Source organism: Leucopleurus acutus, assembly GCF_964270905.1.
Source record: "Leucopleurus acutus genome assembly, chromosome: 16".
In the NCBI taxonomy this organism is placed as follows: Eukaryota; Metazoa; Chordata; class Mammalia; order Artiodactyla; family Delphinidae; genus Leucopleurus; species Leucopleurus acutus.
This window is the reverse complement of record NC_139158.1, coordinates 70,229,685-70,256,237: the sequence shown is the minus strand read 5'-3', so window position 1 is coordinate 70,256,237 and position 26,553 is coordinate 70,229,685. Positions and strand designations below refer to the sequence as shown.

The 26,553-nt window shown below is 45.4% G+C and overlaps 1 protein-coding gene across 1 annotated transcript in view; it reads left to right on the top strand.

The window, feature by feature from the left end:
- The window catches only part of PTPRT (protein tyrosine phosphatase receptor type T), a gene marked incomplete at both ends in the record, with an annotated part of 1,082,998 nt that overhangs the window by 777,322 nt on the left and 279,123 nt on the right, over nt 1–26,553 (top strand). Inside the window, 2 exon segments of the mRNA XM_082857741.1 lie at nt 23,606–23,807; nt 25,147–25,249. Coding sequence (XP_082713867.1) covers nt 23,606–23,807; nt 25,147–25,249 — 305 coding nt within the window.

The window sequence follows — 26,553 nt, the reverse complement described above, 5'->3', positions numbered from 1 at the left end:
TTATTAAAATTCTTCAGGGGCACCCAGACTGAGAGACAGGTAGGGTAACCCCCTTCTAAGGGTCCCGTGTATTGTTGGAGCATCCTTATAGTTCCTGATTCTTTCCTTGGAGGCAAAATCTGAGCCCCTGGATTGTTTGCCATTGAAGGAAAGAGCCAGACGTAGAGGCAGTAACTGATGGAAGACTCCCCCGCCCCTCACCCAGGTTAGGCAGCCCAAGGCAGTACGGCTGAGTAGCTCCATCAGCCCATCCGAGGCTGGCAATGAACCTAGCCACCACAGTGATAAGATGAGAAGCTAGACAGAACAGGTCTCCACGGGAGTGTTTCTATGTTTGTATTCAGAGTACTTCAAAGAGTATTTCAGTTGCTATTACTGTAGCAGTTGTCTTTCATGCAAATTTTGGTATCTTTCGATGAAGAAGGCTTCATCCGAATCAGTGGAATGATTCTTTCCACCTCCCCCATGAAACACCCGGTGCCTTTTAGGCGCACACCTTGTACACGCTGCAGAGAGAGCCTTTAAGTCGCCTTCGTCACACTTGAAGGATTTGTGAGTTCTGCATCTTGATGGGAGGCTGGAATGCCAGGAGTGGACCTCGTAAAGAGTTTGTGTTACTTTAAATATTAGCTCAGCGGGATACCTTGTCTCGGAAGCTCTGCTGGGCTCCCGGCCCTGATCCCTCTACTTGAAGACCAATGGGCTTCAAGATCTCGGGCTTCACGGGAAGCTAAAACTAAGGACTATACTTGTCAAAGCTTTGGGGTCACTGCCTTCAGAGAGCACTGCTTATAATAACCTTTGACATCTTTAAATCAGCTCCACATTCCTGGGATCCAGCTTGGGGATGGCCATGCCAGGTGGGCAGTGGTCATCTTCCTAAACACCCCTTCAACATCCCGAATTTGTGTTCATTTTTCCTGCCCAGGGCCTAGGGCACGTTCCCTGTTCTCCCGACTCACCCAGCAGGGGCCCTCGAAGGAAGCCTACTTGGGGGTTATTGCACTAAACAGCTGACAAGAAGGCAGGGTCCAAGGGCTGGGCTCTGCAGTACCCTGTGGACCCAGGGGGCATGGCGGTAGGACCAAGGCACCAGCCTGTCCTCCCAGGTGCCCAGGGCCCAGAGTGTTGGCCGAGGAGTCCCAGGGAGTCATGGGCCCCTGTGTCTCTGGCCTGAGTTAGAAAAGTCATTAATCACCATTACAAACAAAGAATTCAGTCAGTCCAGCCAGTCCTCACCACCAGGTCTGTCTCAGGGGCTGAGTCCCAGCCTGATGCTACTCACGACTTACAGTGGCCTCCACTCCACCTGGACCAAAAGTCTCAGCCTTGCAGGGACTCACAGCAGGTCTACACAGCCCCATTCACCACTCTCGCCCTACCTCCCATCCTTCCCTCCTTTGCACACTGGCCTCCAGCCACACTGGCCTTCTTGCTGTTCCTCAAATCAACCAGACATGATCCCTCTTTGGGACCTGTCCTCAAGCTGTTCTGCCTGCCTGGAAAGCTCTTCTCTTAGGTACCCACTTAGCAAACTGTCTTACCTCTGCAGAGTCCTTGCTCAGATCTTACTTTCTCAATGGGACCTGCCCAAAGGTTAATATCACAACCTGTAGCACTCTCCCCCAGCACTCCCGCACCCCTTACTCTGCTGTTGTTTGTTTTCTTTTTGTTCCTTTTCCATGGCACTTATCATCTGCTAACATATTAAATAACTGACATATGTATTATGTGTTGTGTAATTTTCTACCCTCCTCTCACTGCTCTGCCAACTAGAAGGTAAACTCAAGGAGGGCAGGGATTTGTGTTTGTTTGTTTACTGACATATCCCAAATGCCTAAGATAATGGCTAGTTTATATGACCGCTCAATACATAATTGTTTTGTGTGTGTGTGTGTGTGTGTGTGTCTTTTTTTTTTTTTAAGTGTTGGAAAAAAAAATTTTAGGGCAAATTGAGATACACACAGACAAATATATACACACTTCTTATAGATCAGAAAACTCTAAAAGTACATATTTACAAATCGGATTTTCTAAGTTTTATATATTTAAAATTATATATATACAAATCTAAGGGATTTTTTTAATTTTTGAATTTTATTTAATTTATTTTTTTTTGTACAGCAGTTCTTATTAGTCATCAGTTTTATACACACAGTGTGTACATGTCAATCCCAATCGCCCAATTCAGCACACCACCACCACCACCCCCCGCCGCTTTCCCCCCTTGGTATCCAAACGTTTGTTCTCTACATCTGTGTCTCAACTGCTGCCCTGTAAACCGGTTCATCTGTACCATTTTTCTAGGTTCCACATACATGCGTCAATATATGATATTTGTTTTTCTCTTTCTGATTTACTTCACTCTGTATGACAGTCTCTAGATGCATCCACGTCTCAACAAATGACTCAGTTTTGTTCCTTTTTATGGCTGAGTAATATTGCATTGTATATATGTGCCACATCTTCTTTATCCCTTCGTCTGTCTCTGGTCATTTAGGCTGCTTCCATGACCTGACTATTGTAAATAGTGCTGCAGTGAACATTGGGGTGCATGTGTCTTTTTGAATTATGGTTTTCTCTGGGTATGTGCCCAGTAGTGGGATTGCTGGGTCATATGGTAATTCTATTTTTAGTTTTTTAAGGACCCTCCATTACTGTTCTCCATAGTGGCTGTATCAATCTACATTCCCACCAAGAGTGCAAGAGGATTCCCTTTTCTCCACACCCTCTCCAGCATTTGTTGTTTGTAGATTTTCTGAGGAGGCCCATTCTAACTGGTGTGAGGTGATACTTCATTGTAGATTTGCATTTCTCTAATAATTAGTGATGTTGAGTAGCTTTTCATGTGCTTCTTGGCCATCTGTATGTCTTCTTTGGAGAAATGTCTATTAAGGTCTTCAGCCCATTTTTGGATTGGGTTGTTTGTTTCTTTAATATTGAGCTGCATGAGCTGTTTATATATTTTGGAGATTAATCCTTTCTCCGTTGATTCGTTTGCAAATATTTTCTCCCATTCTGAGGGTTGTCTTTTCGTCTTGTTTATGGTTTCCTTTGCTGTGCCAAAGCTTTGAAGTTTCATTAGGTCCCATTTGTTTATTTTTGTTTTTATTTCCATTACTCTAGGAGGTGGATCAAAACAGACCTTGCTGTGATTTATGTCAAAGAGTGTTCTTCCTATGTTTTCCTCTAAGAGTTTTATAGTGTCCGGTCTTACATTTAGGTCTCGAACCCATTTGGAGTTTATTTTTGTGTATGGTATTAGGGAGTGTTCTAATTTCATTCTTTTACATGTAGCTGTCCAGTTTTCCCAGCACCACTTATTGAAGAGACTGTCTTTTCTCCATTGTATATCCTTGCCTCCTTTGTCATAGATTAGTTGACCGTAGGTATGTGGGTTTATTTCTGGGCTTTCTATCTTGTTCCATTGATCTATGTTTCTGTTTTTCTGCCAGTACCATATTATCTTGATTACTGTAGCTTTGTAGTATAGTCTGAAGTCAGGGAGTCTGATTCCTCCAGCTCCGTTTTTCTTTCTCAAGACTTCTTTGGCTATTGGGGGTCTTTTGTGTCTCCATACAAATTTTAAGATTTTTTGTTCTAGTTCCATAAAAAATGCCATTGGTAATTTGTTAGGGATTGCATTGAATCTGTAGATTGCTTTGGGTAGTAGAGTCATTTTCACAATATTGATTCTTCCAGTCCAAGAACATGGTATATCTCTCCATCTGTTGGTATCATCATTAATTTCTTTCATCAGTGTTTTATAGTTTTCTGCATACAGGTATTTTCTCTCCCTAGGTAGGTTTATACCAAGGTATTTTATTCTTTTTGTTGCAATGGTAAATGGGAGTGTTTCCTAATTTCTCTTTCAGGTTTTTCATCATTAGTGTATAGGAATGCAAGAGATTTCTGTGCATTAATTTTGTATCCTGCAACTTTACCAAATTCATTGATTATCTCTAGTAGTTTTCTGGTAGCATTTTTAGGATTCTCTATGTATAGTATCATGTCGTCTGCAAACAGAGACAGTTTTACTTCTTCTTTTCCAATTTGTATTCCTTTTATTTCTTTTTCTCCTCTGATTGCCGTGGCTAGGACTTCCAAAACTATGTTGAATAATAGTGGTGAGAGTGGACATCCTTGTCTTGTTCCTGATCTTAGAGGAAATGCTTTCAGTTTTTCACCATTGAGAATGATGTTTGCTGTGGGTTTGTCATATATGGCCTTTATTATGTTGGGTAGGTTCCCTCTATGCCCACTTTCTGGAGAGTTTTTATCATAAATGCGTGTTGAATTTTGTCAAAAGCTTTTTCTGCATCTATTGAGATGATCATATGGTTTTTATTCTTTAATTTGTTAATATGGTGTATCACATTGATTGATTTACGTATATTGAAGAATCCTTGCACTCCTGGGATAAATCCCACTTGATCATGGTGTATCAACCTTTTAATGTCTTGTTGGATTCTGTTTGCTGGTATTTTGTTGAGGATTTTTGCATCTATATTCATGAGTGATATTGGTCTGTAATTTTCTTTTTTTGTAGTATCTTTGTCTAGTTTTGGTGTCTGGGTGATGGTGGCCTCATAGAATGAGTTTGGCAGTGTTCCTTCCTCTGCAATTTTTTGGAAGAGTTTGGGAAGGATGGGTGTTAGCTCTTCTGTAAATGTTTGGTAGAATTCACCTGTGAAGCTCTCTGGTCCTGGACTTTTGTTTGTTGGAAGATTTTTAATCACAGTTTCAATTCATTACTTGTGATTGGTCTGTTCATATTTTCTATTTCTCATGGTTCAGTCTTGGAAGGTTATACGTTTCTAAGAATTTGTCCATTTCTTCCAGGTTGTCCAATTTATTGGCATAGAGTTGCTTGTAGTAGTCTCTTAGGATGCATTGTATTTCTGCGGTGTCTGTTGTAACTTCTCCTCTTTCATTTCTAATTTTATTGATTTGAGTCCTCTCCCTCTTTTTCTTGATGAGTCTGGATAATGTGTTATCTATTTTGTTCATCTTCTCGAAGAACCAGCTTTTAGTTTTATTGATCTTTGCTATTGTTTTCTTTGTTTCTATTTCATTTATTTCTGCTCTGATCTTCATGATTTCTTTCCTTCTGCTAACTTTGGGTTTTGTTTGTTCTTGTTTCTTTAGTTCCTTTAGGTGTAAGGTTAGATTGTTTATTTGAGATTTTTCTTGTTTATTGAGGTAGGCTTGTATAGCTATCAACTTCCCTCTTCCTGCTTTTGCTGCATCCCATAGGTTTTGGATTGTCGTGTTTTCATTTTCATTTGTCTCTAGGTTTTTTTTTGATTTCCTCTTTGATTTCTTCAGCTATCTCTTAGTTATTTAGTAACGTATTGTTTAGCCTCCATGTGTTTGTGTTTTTTACATTTTTTTTTCCTGTAGTTCATTTCTAATCTCATCGCGTTGTGGTCAGAAAAGATGCTTAATATGATTTCAATTTTCTTAAATTTACTGAGGCTTGATTTGTGGCCCAAAATGTGATCTATCCTGGAGAATGTTCTGTGCGCACTTGAGAAGCAAGTGAAATCTGCTGTTTTTGGATGGAATGTCCTATAAATATCAATTAAATCTATCTGGTCTATTGTATCATTCAAAGCTTCTGTTTCCTTATTTATTTTCATTTTGGATGATCTGTCCATTGGTGTAAGTGAGGTGTTAAAGTCCCCCACTATTATTGTGTTACTGTCAATTTCCTCTTTTTTAGCTGTTAGCAGTTGCCTTATGTATTGAGGTGTTCCTATGTTGGGTGCATATATATTTATAATTGTTATATCTTCTTCTTGGATTAATCCCTTAATCGTTATGTAGTGTCCTTCCTTGTCTCTTGTAACATTCTTTATTTTAAAGTCTATTTTATCTGATATGAGTATTGCTACTGCAGCTTTCTTTTGATTTCCATTTGCATGGAATATCTTTTTCCATCCCTCACTTTCAGTCTGTATGTGTCCCTAGGTCTGAAGTGGGTCTCTTGTAGACAGCATATATATGGGTCTTGTTTTTGTATCCATTGAGCAAGCCTGTGTCTTTTGGTTGGAGCATTTAATCCATTCACATTTAAGGTAATTATCGATATGTATGTTTCTGTGACCATTTTCTTAATTGTTTGGGATTTGTTTTTGTAGGTCCTTTTCTTCTCTTGTGTTTCCCACTTAGAGAAGTTCCTTTAGCATTTGTTGTAGAGCTGGTTTGCTGGTGCTGAGTTCTCTTAGCTTTTGCTTGTCTGTAAAGCTTTTGATTTCTCCATTGAATCTGAATGAGATCCTTGCTGGATAGAGTAATCTTGGTTGTAGGTTCTTCCCTTTCATCACTTTAAGTATATCGTGCCGCTCCCTTCTGGCTTGTGGAGTTTCTGCTGAGGAATCAGCTGTTAACCTTATGGGAGTTTCTGCTGAGAAACTCTGCTGAGGAATCAGCTCTTAGCCTTATGGGAGTTTCTGCTGAGAAACTCTGCTGAGGAATCAGCTCTTAGCCTTATGGGAGTTTCTGCTGAGAAACTCTGCTGAGGAATCAGCTCTTAGCCTTATGGGAGCTCCCCTGTATGTTATTTGTCATTTTTCCCTTGCTGCTCTCAATAATTTTTCTTTGTCTTTAATTTTTGCCAATTTGATTACTATGTGTCTTGGCGTGTTTCTCCTTGGGTTTATCCTGTATGGGACTCGCTGTGCTTCCTGGACTTAGGTGGCAATTTCCTTTCCCATGTTAGGGAAGTTTTCAACTATAATCTCTTCAAATATTTTCTCTGGTCCTTTCTCTCTCTCTTCCCCTTCTGGGACCCCTATAATATTACTACTGTAATAGTAATATTGGTCCTTTCTCTCTCTCTTCCCCTTCTGGGACCCCTATAATGTGAATGTTGTTGCGTTTCATGTTGTCCCAGAGGTCTCTTAGGCTGTCTTCATTTCTTTTCATTGTTTTTTCTTTACTCTGTTCTGCAGCAGTGAATCCCACCATTCTGTCTTCTAGGTCACTTATCCGTTCTTCTGCCTCAGTTATTCTGCTATTGATTCCTTCTAGTGTAGTTTTCATTTCAGTTATTGTATTGTTCATCTCTGTTTGTTTGTTCTTTAACTCTTCTAGGTCTTGTTAAACATTTCTTGCATCTTCTTGATCTTTGCCTCCATTGTTTTTCTGAGGTTCTGGATAATCTTCACTATCATTATTCTGAATTCTTTTTCTGGAAGGTTGCCTATCTCCACTTCATTTAGTTGTTTTCTGGGGTTTTATGTTGTTCCTTCATGTGGTACATAGCCCTCTGCCTTTTCATCTTGTCTATCTTTCTGTGAATGTGGTTTTTGTTCCACAGGCTTCAGGATTGTAGTCCTTCTTGCTTCTGCTGTCTGTCCTCTGGTGCATGAGCTCAATACATAATTGTTAACTCAAGTTGAGTGAATCTGGTTTAACTATAATACCCTCAAAGACCCTCTCTAATGTAAATTCAGGTCTAACTGGACCATTTGATGATATCCTACAAAGTTCTAGGCATTTCCAAGGGGTCTTATATACATGGACACATTTCATATTCACAATGAGCCTTTGTTCTTGGTGATGTAACTGAGTCTTGTTAGAAGTCACCCAGCTGCTAAACATCACAGCTGTAAACCAGCCCTATGCACCCAAGATCATGTCCACACTGTTAAGTCTTCCAGAATTCAGAGTTTTTCTTTTTGTTCTCCTTGAGACTTTACTGATAAGATTCAAAACAATTTCTTTCCATCCCTAACCTCCTCCCAAGTGAAAGGTAGGGGAGGGGTTATATCTATAAAGAAACACAAGAATTCGTGAAGTACACTTTACTATGAGGCAAGAAAAGAAAGGCAGAATCCCAAAGCCAATTTCCCTTCCAGCCTGCAGCTTGGCATCTCCCTACAGTGGATGGCTAATGAGGCACAGCTCTGGAAGACCAGGCAGTCAGATGTCCACCACGTAGGTTTTACTCTCCGTCCCCAGCTGAGGACGCCAAGTCATTGTCTTTGCAGTAAGCCCCGCTCACGTGTGCCATGTAGAGTCGATGGAATCAGAGGGAGAGCAGAGTGACTAGGCGGGACTGAGGTCCCTGTCTCCAAAGGCATTCTAGATGATTCCCCAATGACCCCTAGCATTGCCTCTAGGGCATGTGTCACTCAGGTGGGACACAAGGAAGAACTGGGTAGAGATGGTTATCATTGACAAGTTAGAACTCCTTGGGAGCCACAGGTGCAGAGATGGATCCTACTGGCCACTACAAAGGATCAGGCTGGGAAGGGAAGAAGGTGCCAGAGTCTCTGGGGAGCTGGGACATCGGATCTGTATCTTCATCTGCAGAGGGCATGGGCTTTTTAAAAGGGGAGAAGCCACCTTAGCCCACCCTTAGCAACCTCTCAGTTCTGGGGTAGACTGCAGGGGTGGGGTGGGTGGGGTTGGGACATGTGACGTGTGTCTCTGCAGAGAGAGTAAGCCTGGGTACCACCCCCTGCCAGTGAGCATCCAAAGGAGGGAAGAGAAGCCTGGTCGAGGCGTCAGGAGACCTGGGCTGCCCCTCACGGGTGTCGTCTGGCCCTTCAGCATCAATTCTGTGTCCAGTAGGGGAGGGGAGGCGTTGAAGCTGTGGTCCACAAGTTCCTGCTGCCATTGGCTGGGCTGTGGCCAGGCTGAAGGACAGCATCCCAGTCTCTTATGTGGCAGCTTGGTGGAATCCCCTGAGGCAGGAGAGAGGACCTGGGCAGATAGCAAGCAGCCTGGAGCTGCCTGCAGGCTGGGGAGGAGCCTAACTTCTGGGCTTCACCCCCCACGTGGGAGGGAACAGTGTGTTGGAAGCACCAGTTCAACTTGGTTCTTAGCATCCGTGCCACACTCGGCGCTACCAGATGCGTTCCCACAAAACCTGCCTCGTTTTGTCCACTCACCAGTCCTCATTTTACAGATAGGAACCCAAAGTTCAGTGCTGTTACTACTTGTTCTAGACCATGCATTCTTAACAAGGGTGCTATTGCCCCCAAGAGGTGAAAATTTGTTCTTGGGGTAGGGGTGGTGAAAAAAATCTTCCTCTTCATATGCATTTCACGCTATATGTAAAGTACCAAAACAGTCATGCAGGTATGTGTGGAGTCCGTATACAGCTAGACAACATACCTGTAGAATTAAAATTTCATGGGGAAAATGTTGCTAGTCACTCTTGACTATTAAGCCCTTGATCTGTGGCTAATCTGAATCAAGATGTGCAGGAAGTGTAAACTACACACCGATTTCAACCAGTAGGAAAACAGAATGTAAAATATCTCATTAATAACGGTGTGTTGATTATATGTTGAAATAATAACATTGTGGATACCTTAGTTTAAGTGAAATATATTATTAAAATAAATATCACCTATTTCTTTAAAATATTTTTTAATTTTAAAGAAATATAAATTATTTCTTAGGAAATATAAAATTACAGATGTGGCTCACATTCTATTTCTAGTGGGCAGTACTGCTCCAGACAACCGTCTGTTAAGAGGAAGCATCAGGATTTGCACCTAGGTTTTCTGGTTCCCTCCCAAGCTGTTTCGTAATCCCACAGCTGCCTTCTCAGAGAATATCTACCTGCTGTGTGACCTTAGATGTGCCTCTTAACCTCTCTGAGCCTTGGTTTCTCCTGACTGTTTGTAAATGGAAAAAACCCCTCTGGCTGTAAGTTTCTATTCTAGACCCAGCTGAGAGCCTAGGGTCACCGTAGAATAGGAGGTTCCTAATGACCTATCTCACCAGAAATGAGAGTTCCATAAATAAGCAATGTCACCTGCTGTGTGTCTGCTTCTGGGGAAATACCACATTTGCAAGATTAGAAGAGGAGCTTCTCACCTGAGACCAACAGAAAAGAGTGTGAGAATAAAAGATCATTTTAATGAAAAAGGAAGAAAAACAAAAGCTTTCATCTCTTGTGGGGAGGAGGAGATACAACCAAAAAAAAAAAAAAAATAGACTTTCACAAAGCCTTCCCATAATAATAGGGGCTAATGATACATCTTACAAATGCTGTTCTACTAGATAGAACTGATGCTCAGACCTCCAGTATGTTCACCCTTTTTTCCCCCTTTCCTAATGCCTAATTTAGGGGAGGTGGGAGAGAAAAGTCAATTCTATTTTAATTTCATGAGAAAAATCCTGAATGAAGGAAAAATGTGATGGAGTGAAACTTCAGCCCTCAGCCCCCTGCTGACCCAGAATGTGTGATTATGTGATCAATGGATTTCTCCAAGGAAAGGCTGTGCAAATCTGCCCCCTGCCTTCACCTTCTGACAAGGAGGCCAGAAGTTCCAAGCTGGAAGGAGGAAGGCTCTGGGGGGCGTGGAAAATTCAGTCAGGTAGAAGCCCACTGGTCTCCCTCCAATCTCCAAATTTACTTCCACCCCAGCTCTCCTTAACTTTGGCATCCCTGTCCCCAGCTCTCTAACCAGGAGCTCTCCCTGTCCTTCCAAACTCCAGGTGTGTCCTCTCACTCCAGCTGACCTTTTGCCAAACAGGTTTCCCCCAGCAGTTTCTGGTCTCCCAGACCCTGGAAGCAAGACTGGCCACTCATCATGGCACTGAGGCACTCGTCAGAGCACTGAGGTTAGTTAAGCAGGTGGACTCTAGATTCCCACTGCCTGAGTTCCAGGTCTGGCCCTGCCACTTACTACCTGTGAGAACCCTGCAAAATTACTTATTCTCCCCGTGCCTCCGTTTCCTCATCTGTAAAATGGGGAGAATAATGGTACCAGACTCAGAAACTTGTGGTGATTAAATGAGTCATTCATGGACAGCGCTTGGCATGGCTCCTGGCAGAGTTGAATGGCAATAAGTATTAACTCATATTGTTATTGCAATGAATTTCTACAAGGAAGTGAGAAGCAGAGGGTTGAGCCTTTGACTTCTGACCTGTGGTTCCATGATTCCAGACTAGCCAATCAATGTGACTTAGCAAACGTTTATTTTTGTTCTTTCTTTTCTAAAATATTTAATTTTAAAATACTTTTAGACTTACAGAAAAATTGCAAAATTAGTACAGTTCCCACAGTGTTAGCATCACACATGGCCACAGTGAAATGTATGAAACCAGGAAATTAACACTGATGAATATTTTAAACTACAATACGTGAATACTGTAATCTACAGACCTTATTTAAGTTTAACTTTGTTTTCCCACTGATGTCCTGTTTCCAATCCAGGATCCTACATTGATTGCAATTATTATTATTATGCCTTCGTTTCCCCCTAGTCTGGGACAGCCCCTCAATCTTTGCCTTTTGTGACCTTGGCACTTTTGAAGAGTACTGGTCAGTCATTGTGTAGACTGTTCTTTAATTCAGGTTATGCGTTTTTGGCAAAACTACCACATAAAGGATATTACTTCCTCCAGAGCCTCTTATCGGGAGGCACCTGATGTCCATATTTCTCATTACTAGAGTTGTTAACTTTGATCACTTGGTTAAGAAGGTAGCATGTATTTATTGAGCATATACTGTTTCCTTTTGGGGCTACAAAAGTGAATAAAATGGTATCTGTGCTCTCAAGAAACTCTCCAGTCTACTGGACAAATGATGTTCTCCTTACTATTGTTGTGTAACAAACCACCCCCAAATTTAGTGGCATCAAACAACAACCTTATAATGCTCACAGGTTCTGTGGGTCAGGAATTTGAAAAAGCCTGGCCTGTTTCAGCCCCATGACATCTAGGGCCTCAGCCAAGAAGACTCAAAGGGCCGGGAGTGACTGGTCAGCTGAGAACTGGAAGCATCTGGAGCCTTGCTCACTTGGCCGTCTGGTGCCTGGACAGTAGGACTCAAAGACTTGATTCAGCTGGGCCTCTTCATGTGCCCTGTGCTTCCTCACAGCATGGCCATCCCACAGGCTTAAACTTACACTACAGTTTAGATGCTGTAGACTTGAGCAACCCCTGTGAACGGGTCAGAAGCTGCATAGCCTTTTTTTGTTTTTTAATAAATTTCTTTGTTTTTGTCTGCATTGGGTCTTCATTGCTGCCCAGGGGCTTTCTCTAGTTGCAACGAGCAGGGGCAACTCTCGGCTGCAGTGCGCGGGCTTTTTGTTGTGGTGGCTTCTCTTGTTGCAGAGCACGGGCTCTACGTGCGAGGGCTTCAGTAGTTGTGGCACACGGGCTCAGTAGTTGTGGCTCGCAGGCTCAGTAGTTGTGGCGCACGGGCTTAGTTGCTCCGTGGCACGTGGGATCTTCCCAGACCAGGGCTCGAACCCGTGTCCCCTGCATTGGCAGGCGGATTCTTAACCACTGCGCCACCAGGGAAGCCCTGCATTGCCTTTTATGATCCAGTCTCAGAAGCCACACAGCACCATTTCCTCCACACTCTGTTGGTCAGAGCAGTCACAAGTTCTCTTAGACTCAAGAGGGAGACATAAGTTCTACCCCTTGGTGGGAGGGCTGTCCAGGATGTGTGGCCATTTTTATAAAGCACCAAAAATGGGAAAGCACTGAAGGGCCTTTCTACTTATACAGAGGTGGAAACTCAGACCCCAGAGGACAAGAGCTTCAGCAACTTAGGCCTCGTTCATGATTAAATACATAATTGAATTGAGTCAGTCGCTCTGTGGGGAGGCAGGCCCAGACAGACCCACTGCAGAGCCCTAGAGCCTGACGGTTGCCGATACCCACAGCCAGTGGTCCCCCTAGCAACTGGTCACATACATGCCCAGAGGGCTAAGGGCAGAGTGGCAGCTCTGGGTGGAAAATGCTGGACTTTGGCATCAGAAGGACTTCATTTCCAACCCAGCTGTACCACATTCTGAGTTTATTACATTTTCGTTATTAATCCTCATTTATTTGCGAACCTCATTGACTTCTACTCTGTGCCAAGCTGGGTGTTGGCAGTTATAGCAACGAATAATTAGCATCCAGGCCTTGCCCTCATGGAAGGATTTCCCCCGGCTATCTCTGCCAGAAAGGCCATGGGTGGGGCTGCAGGGTTCCAGGGAGCAGGGTCAAGGGATTATTCAACTCCTCTCTCATCTCCATGCCCAGAGCCAACCGGAGAGGAATTGGTCATGCAACTTAGCAACTTAACCAGGTTAAACTCAGCGGAACAGCAGTCAGCTGAGTGTGAAGTTGGAAGGCAAGCAGCTTATACTTAGAAACCTGAGAAATATTGCAATGCAGAGTACAAGCAATTGGGAATATCACTAGACAGACTCATTAAGCAAAAAGACTTCTATGAAAATAATAAAATCATAGCACCCAGGACACCGCAGCACGAGATTAAAAGCTGAAAGGAGGTTTAAGCTTCATATTATTAAGCTGCATTATGACAGTTTAGGAAGAAAAAGCTTAGAGCCATCAGAGTTGAAGGTGGCCCCGTTATGGGAATCTGACAGCATCTTTGAAATTCAGAGCAGGTTGAAAGAGTGAACTGTCAGAATATCCCTCCCCTGTGGGGGAGAGGAGGGGAGAGGAGGAAACGGAGAAGTAGTCCAGTGGTGAGGCTTGGAGGGGCTGAGATGCTAGTAGGGGGATCATGTATTGACAGAAAGACACCACCTGAAGTCTGCCTGGGATCTGAGGGGCAGGGTGGTGATTTAGGGAAGAGAGTGGGGCGTGCATGGAAAGCACTCAATACATGTTAATTCTTGTTATTATCACCTACTGGCCAACTTTTCAGTTTTGGTTGCTGGTTGGTGAATACTAATGACCCTGGACCAGTTGTATTGGGAGCTTGCTTTCTCCTAGTGTTTGATCCCAGAGCCACCAGGAAACCATCTGAAAGCGGAAAACAGGATATTGATTGGAAATCAGCAAAAGCCAAGTTGGGCAAACATCTTTTAATCCTGGCGACCAAGGGAGTCCACACAAGACTAGGACAAGCTCCCTGTAGGGTGACAGCAAGACTTTTGTGCCCAGCAAATTGCAGGCATCATTCCCTGTGCTGGCAGCGCCTGGAAAGGAGCATAGCCCAGGCAGACCCTGGCCTAGCCAGCCCAGCCCACAGTCTGGGCCCCTTACTTTGGAGCTCAGCCTTAGGAACCAGAGAAGCCTGGCAGGGCCTATCCAGGGATCTGTGCCCCATCCAGTAGTTAGTAGAGCACTTTGGCTGGTGAGGTTACAAAATACATCCTAGTAACGCAATTCTTGGTATGTGGTGGATCTAGGTTTCAATAAGGTTCTGCAAGGCTAAAATCCAATGGTCTCCCCTCCCCGACTCTTCTCATTCTTGAATGTCAACAGCATCAGAAGGATCAGGCTGGTGGACATTCACAGATCTTCCCCAGCAGTTCCCTGAAAAGACTCATCCCCCTTCAGGCCCGGTGCCACGTGTGGGCTCTACCTCATTCCTACATCTCTAGGGACCTTACCCTTCACCAGCCAGAACCCAGCAGCTCTCAGATTCACCCCCTTCTCTCCATGCCCTCAGCTTCCAGTCCGAACCAGGCCTTCTTTGTCACCTGTCATCTGGATGACAGTCAGGCCCTGACTGTTCCTCCAGTCAGTTCAGAACCCCGCACCCTCGCCAGCGAAGGTGCCTCTGCAAATTCAACATACATGAGCATCACCTGGAGAACTTGTTAAAATGCAGGTTCCTGGACCCAACCCCAGACATTTTGATCAGTAGGTCTGAGATGGGCCCCTGATCTGCATCTCTAACAAGCTCCTGGGCGATGCTGATGGTATTTTGTCTATAGACCACAATTTTAGTAGCACTATTCTTAAATACAGGTATGATGCTATATCCCTCCCATTTAATGACTCTATACTGCCCTCAAGATAAAATCCAAGCATTTGAACATTCACGTAAAGACTTCCATGACCTGACCTCAATGCAGGACTGTCACAAACCGTTGCATGGGTTGTACACTATACCACCAAGGGGATGAAACCCACTAAGCTACCTCCCGTATCTGTCAGGAGGGCTATGACTAGGCATTAAGAAAGGCATATTGGGTTTCCCTGGTGGCACAGTGGTTGAGAGTCTGCCTGTCGATGCAGGGGACACGGGTTCGCGCCCCGGTCCGGGAAGATCCCACATGCCGCGGAGCAGCTGGGCCCCTGAGCCATGGCCTCTGAGCCTGCGCATCTGGAGCCTGTGCTCCACAACGGGAGAGGCCACAACAGTGAGAGGCCCGCGTACCGCAAAAAAAAAAAAAGGCATATTTTTTCCTTCTCACAATGGTACTTTCAGCTCACTGAAATACAGGGGGCTGGGATTGGGGGTTGGGGGTCAACATCTGCCTAGAGAAATGCCTTTTTCTTATTTGCACAAAAGCACTCATAGGTCAGTAGCCATCCTGCCCAAGGGCATCTCTCTGGCCTCCTCTTCCTTCACTCTCTGACTCCCATCACTTCCCCCCATCCCCTCTCCCACCCCCTTCATCTGGCTATAACACCTTCACACTCTATGGTGAAGACCTCTGGACCCCAGAAGCCTTCTCTATTAGATGCTCCCAAGAACCATTTTCCCTTCCTTCAAAGCAGTAAGCTACACGTGCCTTTATGACTCATTTCTGTGGTCATGCCCATCTCCTGCACTGGACTGTAAGTTTCTGAAGGCTCTCCAGTTCTTAGCACAGGGCCAAGTCCAGAGCTCACTGAATATTTGTTGTAGATTCTATTCTGCAGCCCCAGAGACCTCACAGGTACCAAAACCCAGCATGCCACCTTTTGTTGTGGTTTCTTAAACATCTTATTTTGAAATAATTCTAAATTTACCCCCAAAAATGTTGCAAAAATAGTACAGAGAGTTCCATACCCTTCACACAACTTCCTCAAACGTTAACATCTTCCCTAACCGTGGTATGTTTATCAAAACTGAGACTTCACAGGGGCGTCCCTGGTGGCACAGTGGTTAGGAATCCGCCTGTCAATGCAAGGGACATGGGTTCAAGCCCTGGTCCGGGAGGATCCCACGTGCTGCAGAGCAACTAAGCCCGTGCGCCACAACGACTGAGCCTGCGCTCTAGAGCCCGCAAGCCACAACTACTGAGCCTGCGCACCACAACTACTGAAGCCCGTGCGCCTAGAGCCCGTGCTCCGCAACAAGAGAAGCCACCGCAATGAGAAGCCCACGCACTGCAACGAAGAGTAGCCCCCGCTCGCCGCAACTAGAGAAAGCCCTCGCTCAGCAACGAAGACCCAACGCAGCCAAAAATAAATAAATTAATTAATTGAAAACAAAAACTGAGACTTCACATCTGTGCATTACTATTGACTGAACTCCAGACTTTTTTTTTTCCCCCCAGATTTCCCAAGCTTTTCCCTAGGTGTTTTTTTCTCCTTCTAGGTTCCCACATACCATTGAGGTGTTGTGTCTCCTTATTTTCCTCGAATCTATGACAGTTTCTCGGGCTTTTCTTTTCTTTTCTTTTTTTTGCAGTGCGCGGGCCTCTCACTGTTGTGGCCTGTCCCGTTACAGAGCACAGGCTCTGGACGCGCCGGCTCAGCGGCCATGGCTCACGGGCCCAGCCGCTCCGCGGCATGTGGGATCCTCCCGGACCGGGGCACGAACCCGCGTCCCCCGCATCGGCAGGCGGACTCTCAACCACTGCGCCACCAGGGAAGTCTCGGGCTTTTCTTGTCTTTATGACTCTGACATTTTTTAAGAGTGATGACCATTTCTCAGTCTGAGCTAGTCTGATATTATCTCATGGGTGGACGGAGGTTCTGGGGAAGAAGACCACAGGTGGTATGCATGCTTCCCATCACATACCAGAGAGCCCTTGATCTCAACGTGACTGACTTGTCATTGGCAACGTTGACCTTGATCCTTTGGTTAAGCCCTTGTCTGCCAGATCTCTTCGCGTTAAAGCTACATTTTTCCCTTTTCCATCGTAAGTCACTAGCTCCAGCCCACACTCAAGGAGAGAGAAATTAGGCTCCACCTTCTGGGCGGAGGGTTATCAAAGAACTTATGGTCTTATTACATTTGGGGAGAGATAAGGTTATGCAAATATTCCATTTCTCCTTCATTTAACCCACCCACTTTAGCATTCAGTAGTGAATCCTACCTTCAGCAACTATCACTGTGATATGCCAATGGTGAGTTTCCAGTTCCTTGCAGCATGCTGTTCTAGGATACTTTTCCTCGGCATGTGCCGTATATCATAGTTCTTCTGCTCAATCGCCTTCATGCTTTAGGGCTCAGATCCAGCATTCTCAGCCCTGGCTGCCCAATCAAATCTCCTGGAGAACTTTAAAAATGTACTGATGTCCAGGTCTTTGTAGCCAAAACGTTCGATTCAATTAGTGTGGAGTGGGTGCAGGCATTGGTACTTTTTGAAAGGTCTTCAGGGCATGTGCTTTGGAATCCAGGCTGAGGACCACTAGCCTAGACCAGTGCTCTTGCAGCTTCTCTGGGATGCTGTCCTCACTCTCTATGGCAGAAGCAGTTACTCCCAGATCTGTGTTCCCAAAGGCTTTGGTTACCTGCAAGATCTACCAATGCCTCTGTTGGTCCCCAAAGTCAGGAACTGGGTCTTCTTCACCAGTGTTTCTCAAGAGCTCAGAACAGAGTCCCGCACAGAATTGGTTCTTGGTGAACATCTGTTGATGGAGAGAATGATTCAGTCACAATGGAAGCAAAAGCAGTAGTTGTCTGTGTACAGAAGTGGCAAGTCCCTGCACTCCCTCACTGGCTCAGCAGTGTTAGAAACCCAGGAACAGCAATATGTGAGTTGGTCATAATCATTTTTCTGCTCTTACTCTAGTCCTCAGCTCTCTAGGAAATACAAGGGCCCAATGGCCAAGAAGTCACTGGCATGTACATTGCGGCCATCTGTGCGTTCACACTGTTCTTCAGAAGGAAACATGTTCGCATTTTATCTTTAAATTGTCAGCGAACCAAAGCATCAACACTACACTTCTAACAAGAGGAGATTACCTTGAACTGGTCTCCTTTTATACATTTGCCTTGGAAGTCAAGAAGATGGAAGAGACCATGCCTGTAAACACTTTTACAATAGGTAAAGAAAGAGGGACAAAAGATTTTAACCAGTTGTTCTGAGTTTTAAAAAAATTAACCTTTATCCATTGAACTGACCAAGTCAACCTATTTTACCTGTAGCCTTGTTAAAACTCTGCTATCTTGAGACTTCCAGAAAATGGACTGGAAACCATTTGGAGAAAGTCAGGAGCAGATGGAATGGATAACATAGGGTACTGGACCCTCCCTTCCCCAAAAGGTTTAGGATGAAGACACCACATGTATAGTAGCAAGAGGAGAGGATGCTAAGCTATAGAGGGTGCTTCTGGAGCTTCAAGCTGTAGGTGGGCAGGTCTTGACCCAGTTTATGCTATCAGCACTGACAATCGATGCCACTGTGGGTTTGTTTCCTCAATAGGGGTCATCTGTTAGGGCATGAGCTCTTTGAATAGCAATCAGGTCCTTCCAGGGCATCCCTGTGTTTCCAAATAGACTTATCCAGGTTCTTGCTGCATCGTGGTACCCACTGTGGTGAAACCGAGGCATCAGAGAACACTTCGTGAATGGTGGGTCACCATCTGTCCTTCCAGCAAGCTGCCCGATTGCACGCAGAGCTGTCCTCACCCTGGCTCTCACTTTGACCGTGTCACCGCTCTTGGCCTCAGTTTCCTCAGCTGAGGAATGGGAATAACCATAAAGAATCCACACCATTTTTTTTTAAGGATTAAATGAGATGATTTTTATGTTGAGTCCCTCTTCACAGTGCCTGGCACAGAGTAAGTGCTCCAAAATGGTGTTTCTTTCATGACTGCATCTTCTAACAACCTGCTTCTGAGTCCTGGCCACTTCCCTCAGCTCTACTTTATCTCATATCTTCCCTTAACCACCATCCACCAACTCATCCTCAGGCCCAGAAACTTGTCAACCGCGCTCTTTGAACGTGGAACCTCTTGGTCTGACCCTGTACCTGGCCCAGTGCCTGGAGCACAGCCTGGCTCAATCTAAGCACGTTCAATACGCAAGCAAGCCCTTCCTGATGGGCTCTTTGAGGGAGATTGTCTTCTGTTCTCCCCACCCGTCTTGCCCCCTCCTTGCCAGCCCACGGTGGAAGGGCTGCCTGTTCTTCCCAAGATGTTCCCTGGTCCATGGCAGCTGGCGCCTTGATGCACAGGCTAAAGTCACTCATGGACTACCCCCTGCAGCCTTACTTCTGAACAAAGGGGCTGCCTTCCAGGAGTAAAGAAGCTGCAGGTCATTCTGCAATATAAATCAAGACAGAAACTGGAATTAAAAGGAGTATTTTACCCTTCGAGAGCCCAAGACTCCGGGAGGTTAAGCAAATTGCTCAAGCCGCATAACCTGGTTTGATCATTCATTCATTTATCCAAGGGGAAAAATGCGGAGCAAAAACCACATAAGATCTTTGCTCTCTTAGAGCTTAAAGTCTAGTCCAGGGCTCAGCAGACTCTTTCTGTACAGGGTCAGAGAGTAAATATGTTAGACTCTGTGGAGTTACAACTACCTCATTCTGCCTTTGTAGCGTGTCAGCAGTTATCACAGACAGTACAGAAATAATGGTGGGGCTGTGCTCTGGTCAGATTTTATTTACAAAAAGCGACGATGAACCAAATCTGGCTTTCAGGCTTTACTTTTTTGACTTCTGGGCTGATGGAAAAGGGACTCATCAATGAAATAATTTCGTGGTTCAGTATAAAAGTAGTGGGGAGTCATTAACAAGGTGAAGGGAAGGAGAAAAGTGTCTGAGCTGGCAGAACAGCTGGTGCAAAAGCCCTGTGGCAAAAGGGACCATGGCTCTTTTCAGACACTGAAATAAGGCCTGGAATGCAAGATAGAAGGGCAGGAGGGGACTTCCCTGGTGGTCCAGTGGATAAGCCTCCACGCTCCCAATGCAGGGGGCCAGGGTTCCATCCCTGGTCAGGGAACTAGATCCCACATGCACACTGCAACTAAGAGTCCGCATGCCACAACTAAGACCTGGCGCAGCCAAAATAAATAAATAATGAATACATTTTTTTTTAAAAAAGATAGAAGGGCAGGAGGGGCCAGCTCATGCAGTGAGGTGATGGAGAACCACAGGGTAAGAATGTGGTCCTAATTCCGAAAGCTATGGGAAACCATTGCTCTTTTGATTCCAAGGGGTGACTGGATTCTTGTTACGAAGCGCTCACTCTGGCTTGTGGCTGGGGATCCCACTGAGAGCGACCAGGAGAGACTGGGGTGGCCCTGAGCACTTCATTGCAGCCAGAGCGCCCTCCCTGGAGCCCAGGGCTGTTGTGCAGCTCAGCACTCTTTCCCCTACTACCTCCTTACTTTATGTTTGCTATTCTAACAAATCTTCCTCTCTCTCCACTTCCAAGTGAAGAGTCACATTGCAGGATGCATTTTACGGTCCCAGCTCCATCCCATTCCATTTTTCTCACCTTCCTTCTTTCCCCCCCACCCCCAGCCCGATCCCGCACTAACTTCGTAAAACTTGAAAGTTAAATTTTTCAAAGACTGTTTCTGACAAAGCAGTGGGAATTAGATTTGGTGAAGCCCTTCATAAAAAATTGAAGACACGCTATATTAACATACATTGATTTATTCATAGTGTTTCATTACAAGTAAGTGAGGATCCTGGAATAGCAGGAAAGGTTAGGAGAGCAGGGGAGCACAGTATATTATATTGACAGCTAGGTGGAAATTGAGTCGCTTCTGGATTGAATTTGGAGCACAGAAAAGGAATTGGCTAGTAAATAAGGCATGAATTTTACCACCCATTGTCTGTATATCAATGTAGTTGCCATCAGCCCAGGCAGGGGACGGGGGCAGAATTTGCAAAGGATGCTCCAGCACGTCTTCTCCCCTGGTGGCCTGGGTTAGCAGACACAGGCAGAGCTCTCCAAACATCTGCCGCCTTCTGCCGCTGGGGAAAACTGGAATCCAGCTGCACACAGCTCTCCTGTTTGCCCACCACTATCCAGTCAACACGGGACTCTTCTTGGTTCTCCCAAGCCTTTCCCCACCCCAGGTCTTTGCCTGGTTAGCTCCCTCTGCCTGGAATCTAGAGTGCTCCTAGACTCTGTATCACCCCCAGGTATTAGTTCAGTTCTCCCCTGAGATACCTCCCTGAGCACTTCGCCTTAGTTTGGCATTTCTCAGAAGCAGAGCCTGAGACAAGGATTTGAGCACGAGCAGATTATGAAGTGTGGGAAATACTAGGGAACGGGGAAGGGAAAGAAAGTAGCCAACGATGGGTGTGTTTTCCAGTCAACTACCTATGGAGGCAAGTGGAGTGGCAACCCTCGGGGAAATCCCAGGGATGCTGCGGGGGTGTCACAAGAGGAACCGTGGAGTGTATTTATCAACTCCCATTAATCCAGTCTCCGGGGGTGTGAATTAACCAGCACCTGTGTACCCAGGGGAAAAGCCCTCAGACAAAGAGAGGCAGGTGTTTGCAGTGCTTGCCTTTGAGAAGGGCTGGAGTAGGCAGGGTGACCAGGCCCCCCCAGGGATCTGCTAGATGGGCGCCCCTGCCAGCTCTGCTAGCCCAATGGCCAATTCCTTCAGTTCTGTACATTTCTCCTCCTGGGCTCACTGCGCTTCAGACAAAGTCTGGCCTCTGTCCTCGACCTGTGACATCAGTTGCTACACTGCACTTCTCCTGCTTCATAGGGGAGAGAGGTTACTGCTTTCTCCAGAACATTTGGTGCCCTAGCCAGAGACAGCCAACTGCTTATTTGTGAAGTAAAGTTGGTATATTACCTTTTCTGCCTGGGTTTGGCCTTCCTGACAAGCATGGGACATTCCTGACAAAAGACAAAGTGATGTGAGGTGTCTGTGTAGTTGACTTACCTCGTTCTGGAACAGAAGACCTTGAGGACAGGGCCTAGCTTGTGTCCATTGCATTCATTTGCTAGGGCATGGGAGCACACAGTGCAGGTCCTGGAATAGAACAGGAGTATGCGGGGAATGGTTGTGGAGGAGCAAATGAGTGAATGAATGAAACCCAACAGATCTGGGTTTAGTCTTGGGTCAGTGATAGGACACTGAATAACCGTGACAATGCCTGCCAGGTGGCTGCATGTGACAGCCGCATGCATCTCACACAGGACGTTGAGAGAAAGAAGCTGACGCTAAAGAGTACACTCTGTATGATTCCATTTAGATAAAGTTCAAAGCCAGGCAGAGCTAGTCTATGCTGTTAGAAATCAAGGTAGAGGGTATCCGTGCTGGGGGGAGGAGGGAAAGGATTGGAAGCGGGCATGAGGGGAAAATCTCGGGTCTGGTAATGTTGTGTCTCTTGATTGGGTGTGGTTAGATGGTCCTGTCCAGTTAGTAAAAATTCATTGAGCTGTATAATTTTCTGTATATATATTATACTCTACTAAAACACTTTTAATAGAACAAACTAGATAAACAAAAAAACCCTGAGTTTGCCTCTTTAACAACTGTGTAATTTAGAAATGTGCTTCTCAGAATGTGATCCTTGGGGGCCAGTGCCAGGGATGCCAGCTGTTTTGTTACATTCACAGCAGGATAAGTGCAGAAGTTGAAAGTGAGCATCTAGAAACTTTTGAGGGCCTTGACCTTGCTGTGACGCCCGTATGTGTGGTCAGTGGACACGTCTCCTTGCACATAATGTAGAGCAGTTTGGTTGTTGCCAGACTCACGTGATGAGTCACGTGTGATGTGGTCTTCGGATCGTTATGGGTCTGCAGTGGACTGGGAAACAACTGGGTCTTCACCAGAGATATTTTGAAAAGCGCTGATTTAATACACATTGTTGCCAGTTGAGCCTCAGTTTCTCCAACATTAAAATGAGAATAAATACTCTGACGTACGTAAGGTTTTAGGGAAGAAAAACTAGATAATGCACAAGAAAGCACCAGAGAGCGCCATGTGCAGTAGGGGGTGCATGAACTGCAGGGGTTTTTTTTTGTTTTTTTTTTTTTTTTTGCGGTACGCGGGCCTCCCACTGTTGTGGCCTCTCCCGTTGCGGAGCACAGGCTCCGGACGCGCAGGCTCAGCGGCCATGGCTCACGGGCCCAGCTGCTCCGTGGCAAGTAGGATCTTCCCGGACCGGGGCACGAACCCGCGTCCCCTGCATCGGCAGGCGGACTCTCAACCACTGCGCCACCAGGGAAGCCCATGAGCTGCATTTTTAACTAGGCTTCCAGATAATTCTTATCTGCTACACTTGGACACTGCTCTATGGCCACATTGTCCAATGTGATGGCCAGTAGCCACACGGGGTCCCTGCGCTTTTGAAATGTGGCTAGTCCAAATGGAGATGCACCATATGGTAAAATATATACTTGATTTCTAAGACCTAATATGAATAAAAGAATATAAAATATTTCATTAATTTTTACGTTGATTGCAGGTTGAAATGATAACACTTTACATCTACTGGGTTTAACAAAATGTATTACTAAAATTAATTTTACTTTATGATCTTACTTTTTTTCCTTTAATGTGACTATTGGAAAATTGAAAATTATGTATGTGGCTTAAATTTTACTTCTGTTGGATAGCGCTACTCCAGAGCATTGGGCGGCTGGGATCATCTGTAAGGTGGATGCTGACAGCAGAAGTGCTGACCAAGCTCACACGCCTTCTGCTTTCCTCCCCTGATGTTCCTCCGTATGGACTCCACCCAGCTTCCTGGGTGAGGCACTGATATGTTTGTTTGCCGGCTCCTTGTACAGATCAACTACAAGGCCGTGGGCTCATTGGACCCGAGTGCCGACCTCTCCAGCCAGAGGGGCAAAGTGTTCAAGCTTCGGAATGAAACCCACCACCTCTTTGTGGGTCTGTACCCCGGGACCACCTACTCCTTCACCATCAAGGCCAGCACAGCAAAGGGCTTTGGGCCCCCTGTTACCACCAGGATCGCCACCAAAATTTCAGGTATCTGTCCTAGGAAGGGGAAAGGAAGAAAGGTGGTGGTGGTGGTTTTTTCCATTCCTAATATTCCTGGGAGTGAAAAAGGGCAGAGCCAACCGTCATCATGTGACTTTGGAGCAGTAAGGACAATGCAGTCCCTTGTGTGTCAGTGCTGTAATCTCATGAAGAAATCCTAATCCATGAACTTCCTAAAGTATAAAAAAAAATATCAATTAGACTAGACCAGAGGGAATGCTGAGTGATTCACCAAATAATTCATCTAGCACACAGTTGCCTTAAATAGTACATTTTCCCCACACAGATTGGTTTGTAAAAATGTGATTGATTTTCAAGAGTATTCCTTTTGACAGTGCGGGGCACAGCATAGGTTCTCATGAAACGTCTGATGAATGACTGAACAAACAAATGAGTGAATGACTGTTACAGAGCCATAGCAGTCCAGGATGTCACCTGCCATCACCAGTAGGGTGGCCTCCCCCACCAGACAGCATCAAAGCAGAATTATCTCAGACCCCGTTTTTACAATTTACATTTTTTCAGAATACGCGTGCAGATCTGGTCTGCATCCACGTTTTGCATAGATACAGACCCACCGTGTTTTTTGTAGCTTAATGTTTCCACTTATCCTTAAACCATAAGCATCTTCCATGTTGCTACATTGTTTTCATTGTAATGTTCTGTCAAGTGGACGGTCGTAATTTAATTAAACATTCCCCTGTGGTTGTATATATTGGGTGCTTCCATGTTTTTATAAAATAACGCTTCAATAAACATGTTACAGAATAAAGTTTAATTCCTTGGCTCGGATTATGACTTTAGGATTAAATTCCAGAAATTGAGATACTGAATTAAAACCGTTGTGAGTTTAATAGCTCTTAATACAAATGGCTAACTTACCTTCCCAAGGGATTAGATTTAGTTACACTTCCATCAGAAGGGAGGATCTCAGGAAGAAAAAAAAGATAAGAGGAACTAGTTCCTCACTGCTGTAATTTGCATTTGCATTTTAAATACGTTTAGGGTTGACATTCACATTTGCATTCACATCTTTAAGTACTTACATCTCCTGCATTCATCTGTTTATTTCGTGTGGAACTTCTTGATTCACGAGGGTTACCAGCCACATCATTGCGACCCTTCTCCAGACTCTTCTGTACCTTGAAGGAACCTACAGGCAGGTTGGAAGTCAGAGCCTCCTTTGCTGAAAGCCTGGGATGCCATGTGACTCTCATCCTACCCTTCCCCAAACACCTGCCTTCTAGGCATCCTGAGTGTCTCGAGGGAGGTGATGAGAGGGGTTTGGGACCTTTGCTAAGCTCCCTTCTCTCTGTTCTCTGTCCAGCTCCATCGATGCCTGAATATGACACAGACACCCCACTGAATGAAACAGACACGACCATCACAGTGATGCTGAAGCCCGCTCAGTCTCGGGGAGCCCCTGTCAGGTGAGGAGGGTGCTTAACCTGGCGTTTGCCATTTTCCTTCTCTGCACCGTGCACGCCTCCAGCTGAATGATGTCACTGGCAATCAATGCCCATAGGCTGGCCAGGAGCAAGGCTTCCTGGAGGAAAAGGGTCCGCAGCCCCAAGCCCCGTTCAGAGGGGCTACTGAGCCAGGAGCCCTGTCTCCCTACTGTGGGCCACTGGGACTGGTTTAGCGGGAATGTGCTGATGGGGACCTGAGGAGGGCTGGGAGAGAACTTTCTGGAACACACCTATGGTAAATGTATTTAGTCCGTTTGGAGGCCCAGAAACACAGCATCCTGGCAAGATCACCTTTACGTGTCCAACTGCCATTAACAGACAAGTAGACAGATTCACTGAATGCTGAAAACAACCTGCTCAGAGGTTATGAGTGGGACACAACCTCAGGGCTGGTCCAGTTTATGGCCTTGGTGTTCCACAGCGGACTTGAATTCAGAGTCATACTGCTGATTTTAACAAGAGGCTGCTGGAGTCCAGGAGTGTACCTACAGCCCAGGCAGTGAAAGCATCTCAGTAGCTAAGCTGATCCCATGGAAGTCCATGGGCTCACGGCTGTCAGGAAGGTGGTCATCTCTTTTAAATAAGCTACACTACGTACAAGGGCAGCAGCTCCGATGTTGACTGCTGGCTTTTGCTCAGAGCTCAAGGGACTACAGACCCTAAAAGCCAAGCAAGAGTGTTGGGTAGAACAGCTTTCAGATTAGCTCAGTTCAGTTCAACGAGCATGCATGGAGTATTTTATACGCCAGGAATGGAGCGGCGTACGGGGGATGAAAACGATTCACTTATTCATTCATTCGATAAACGTTTCTTGAGCTCTCACTCCGTGTCAGGTACTGTTTAAGTGCTTGGGACAGGCTAGTGAACTAGCTGTGTATAACCCACGCTCTAAAGAAAGTCAAACTCTAGTTAGGGAGACAGAAATGTGAAAACGTAACTGCACTACAGGGCATGCTTGTGGAGATGCACGTAGGCCATTACACGAGCTCACAGGAGAGAAGTCCCAGAGGAGGTGACACTGAGCTATATCTTAAATGTTGTCTAAGATTTCACCAGAGTGGTAACAGGGTCCAGCGTGAACAAAGGCATGGAGGAAAGAGGAAGCTTGTCTTCGTGGGGAGCAACCAGGAATCGTTAAATCTGCCTTAGCATAAAGGTGAAGGCAGGAGTGGTGGGGTGGGAACAAGGGCCATGTTTGAGAAGCTCAGCCTTGTTTGAGGGGCCCTGGGGAGCCACTGAATAGCCACATGCGGTGTCTCTTTCAT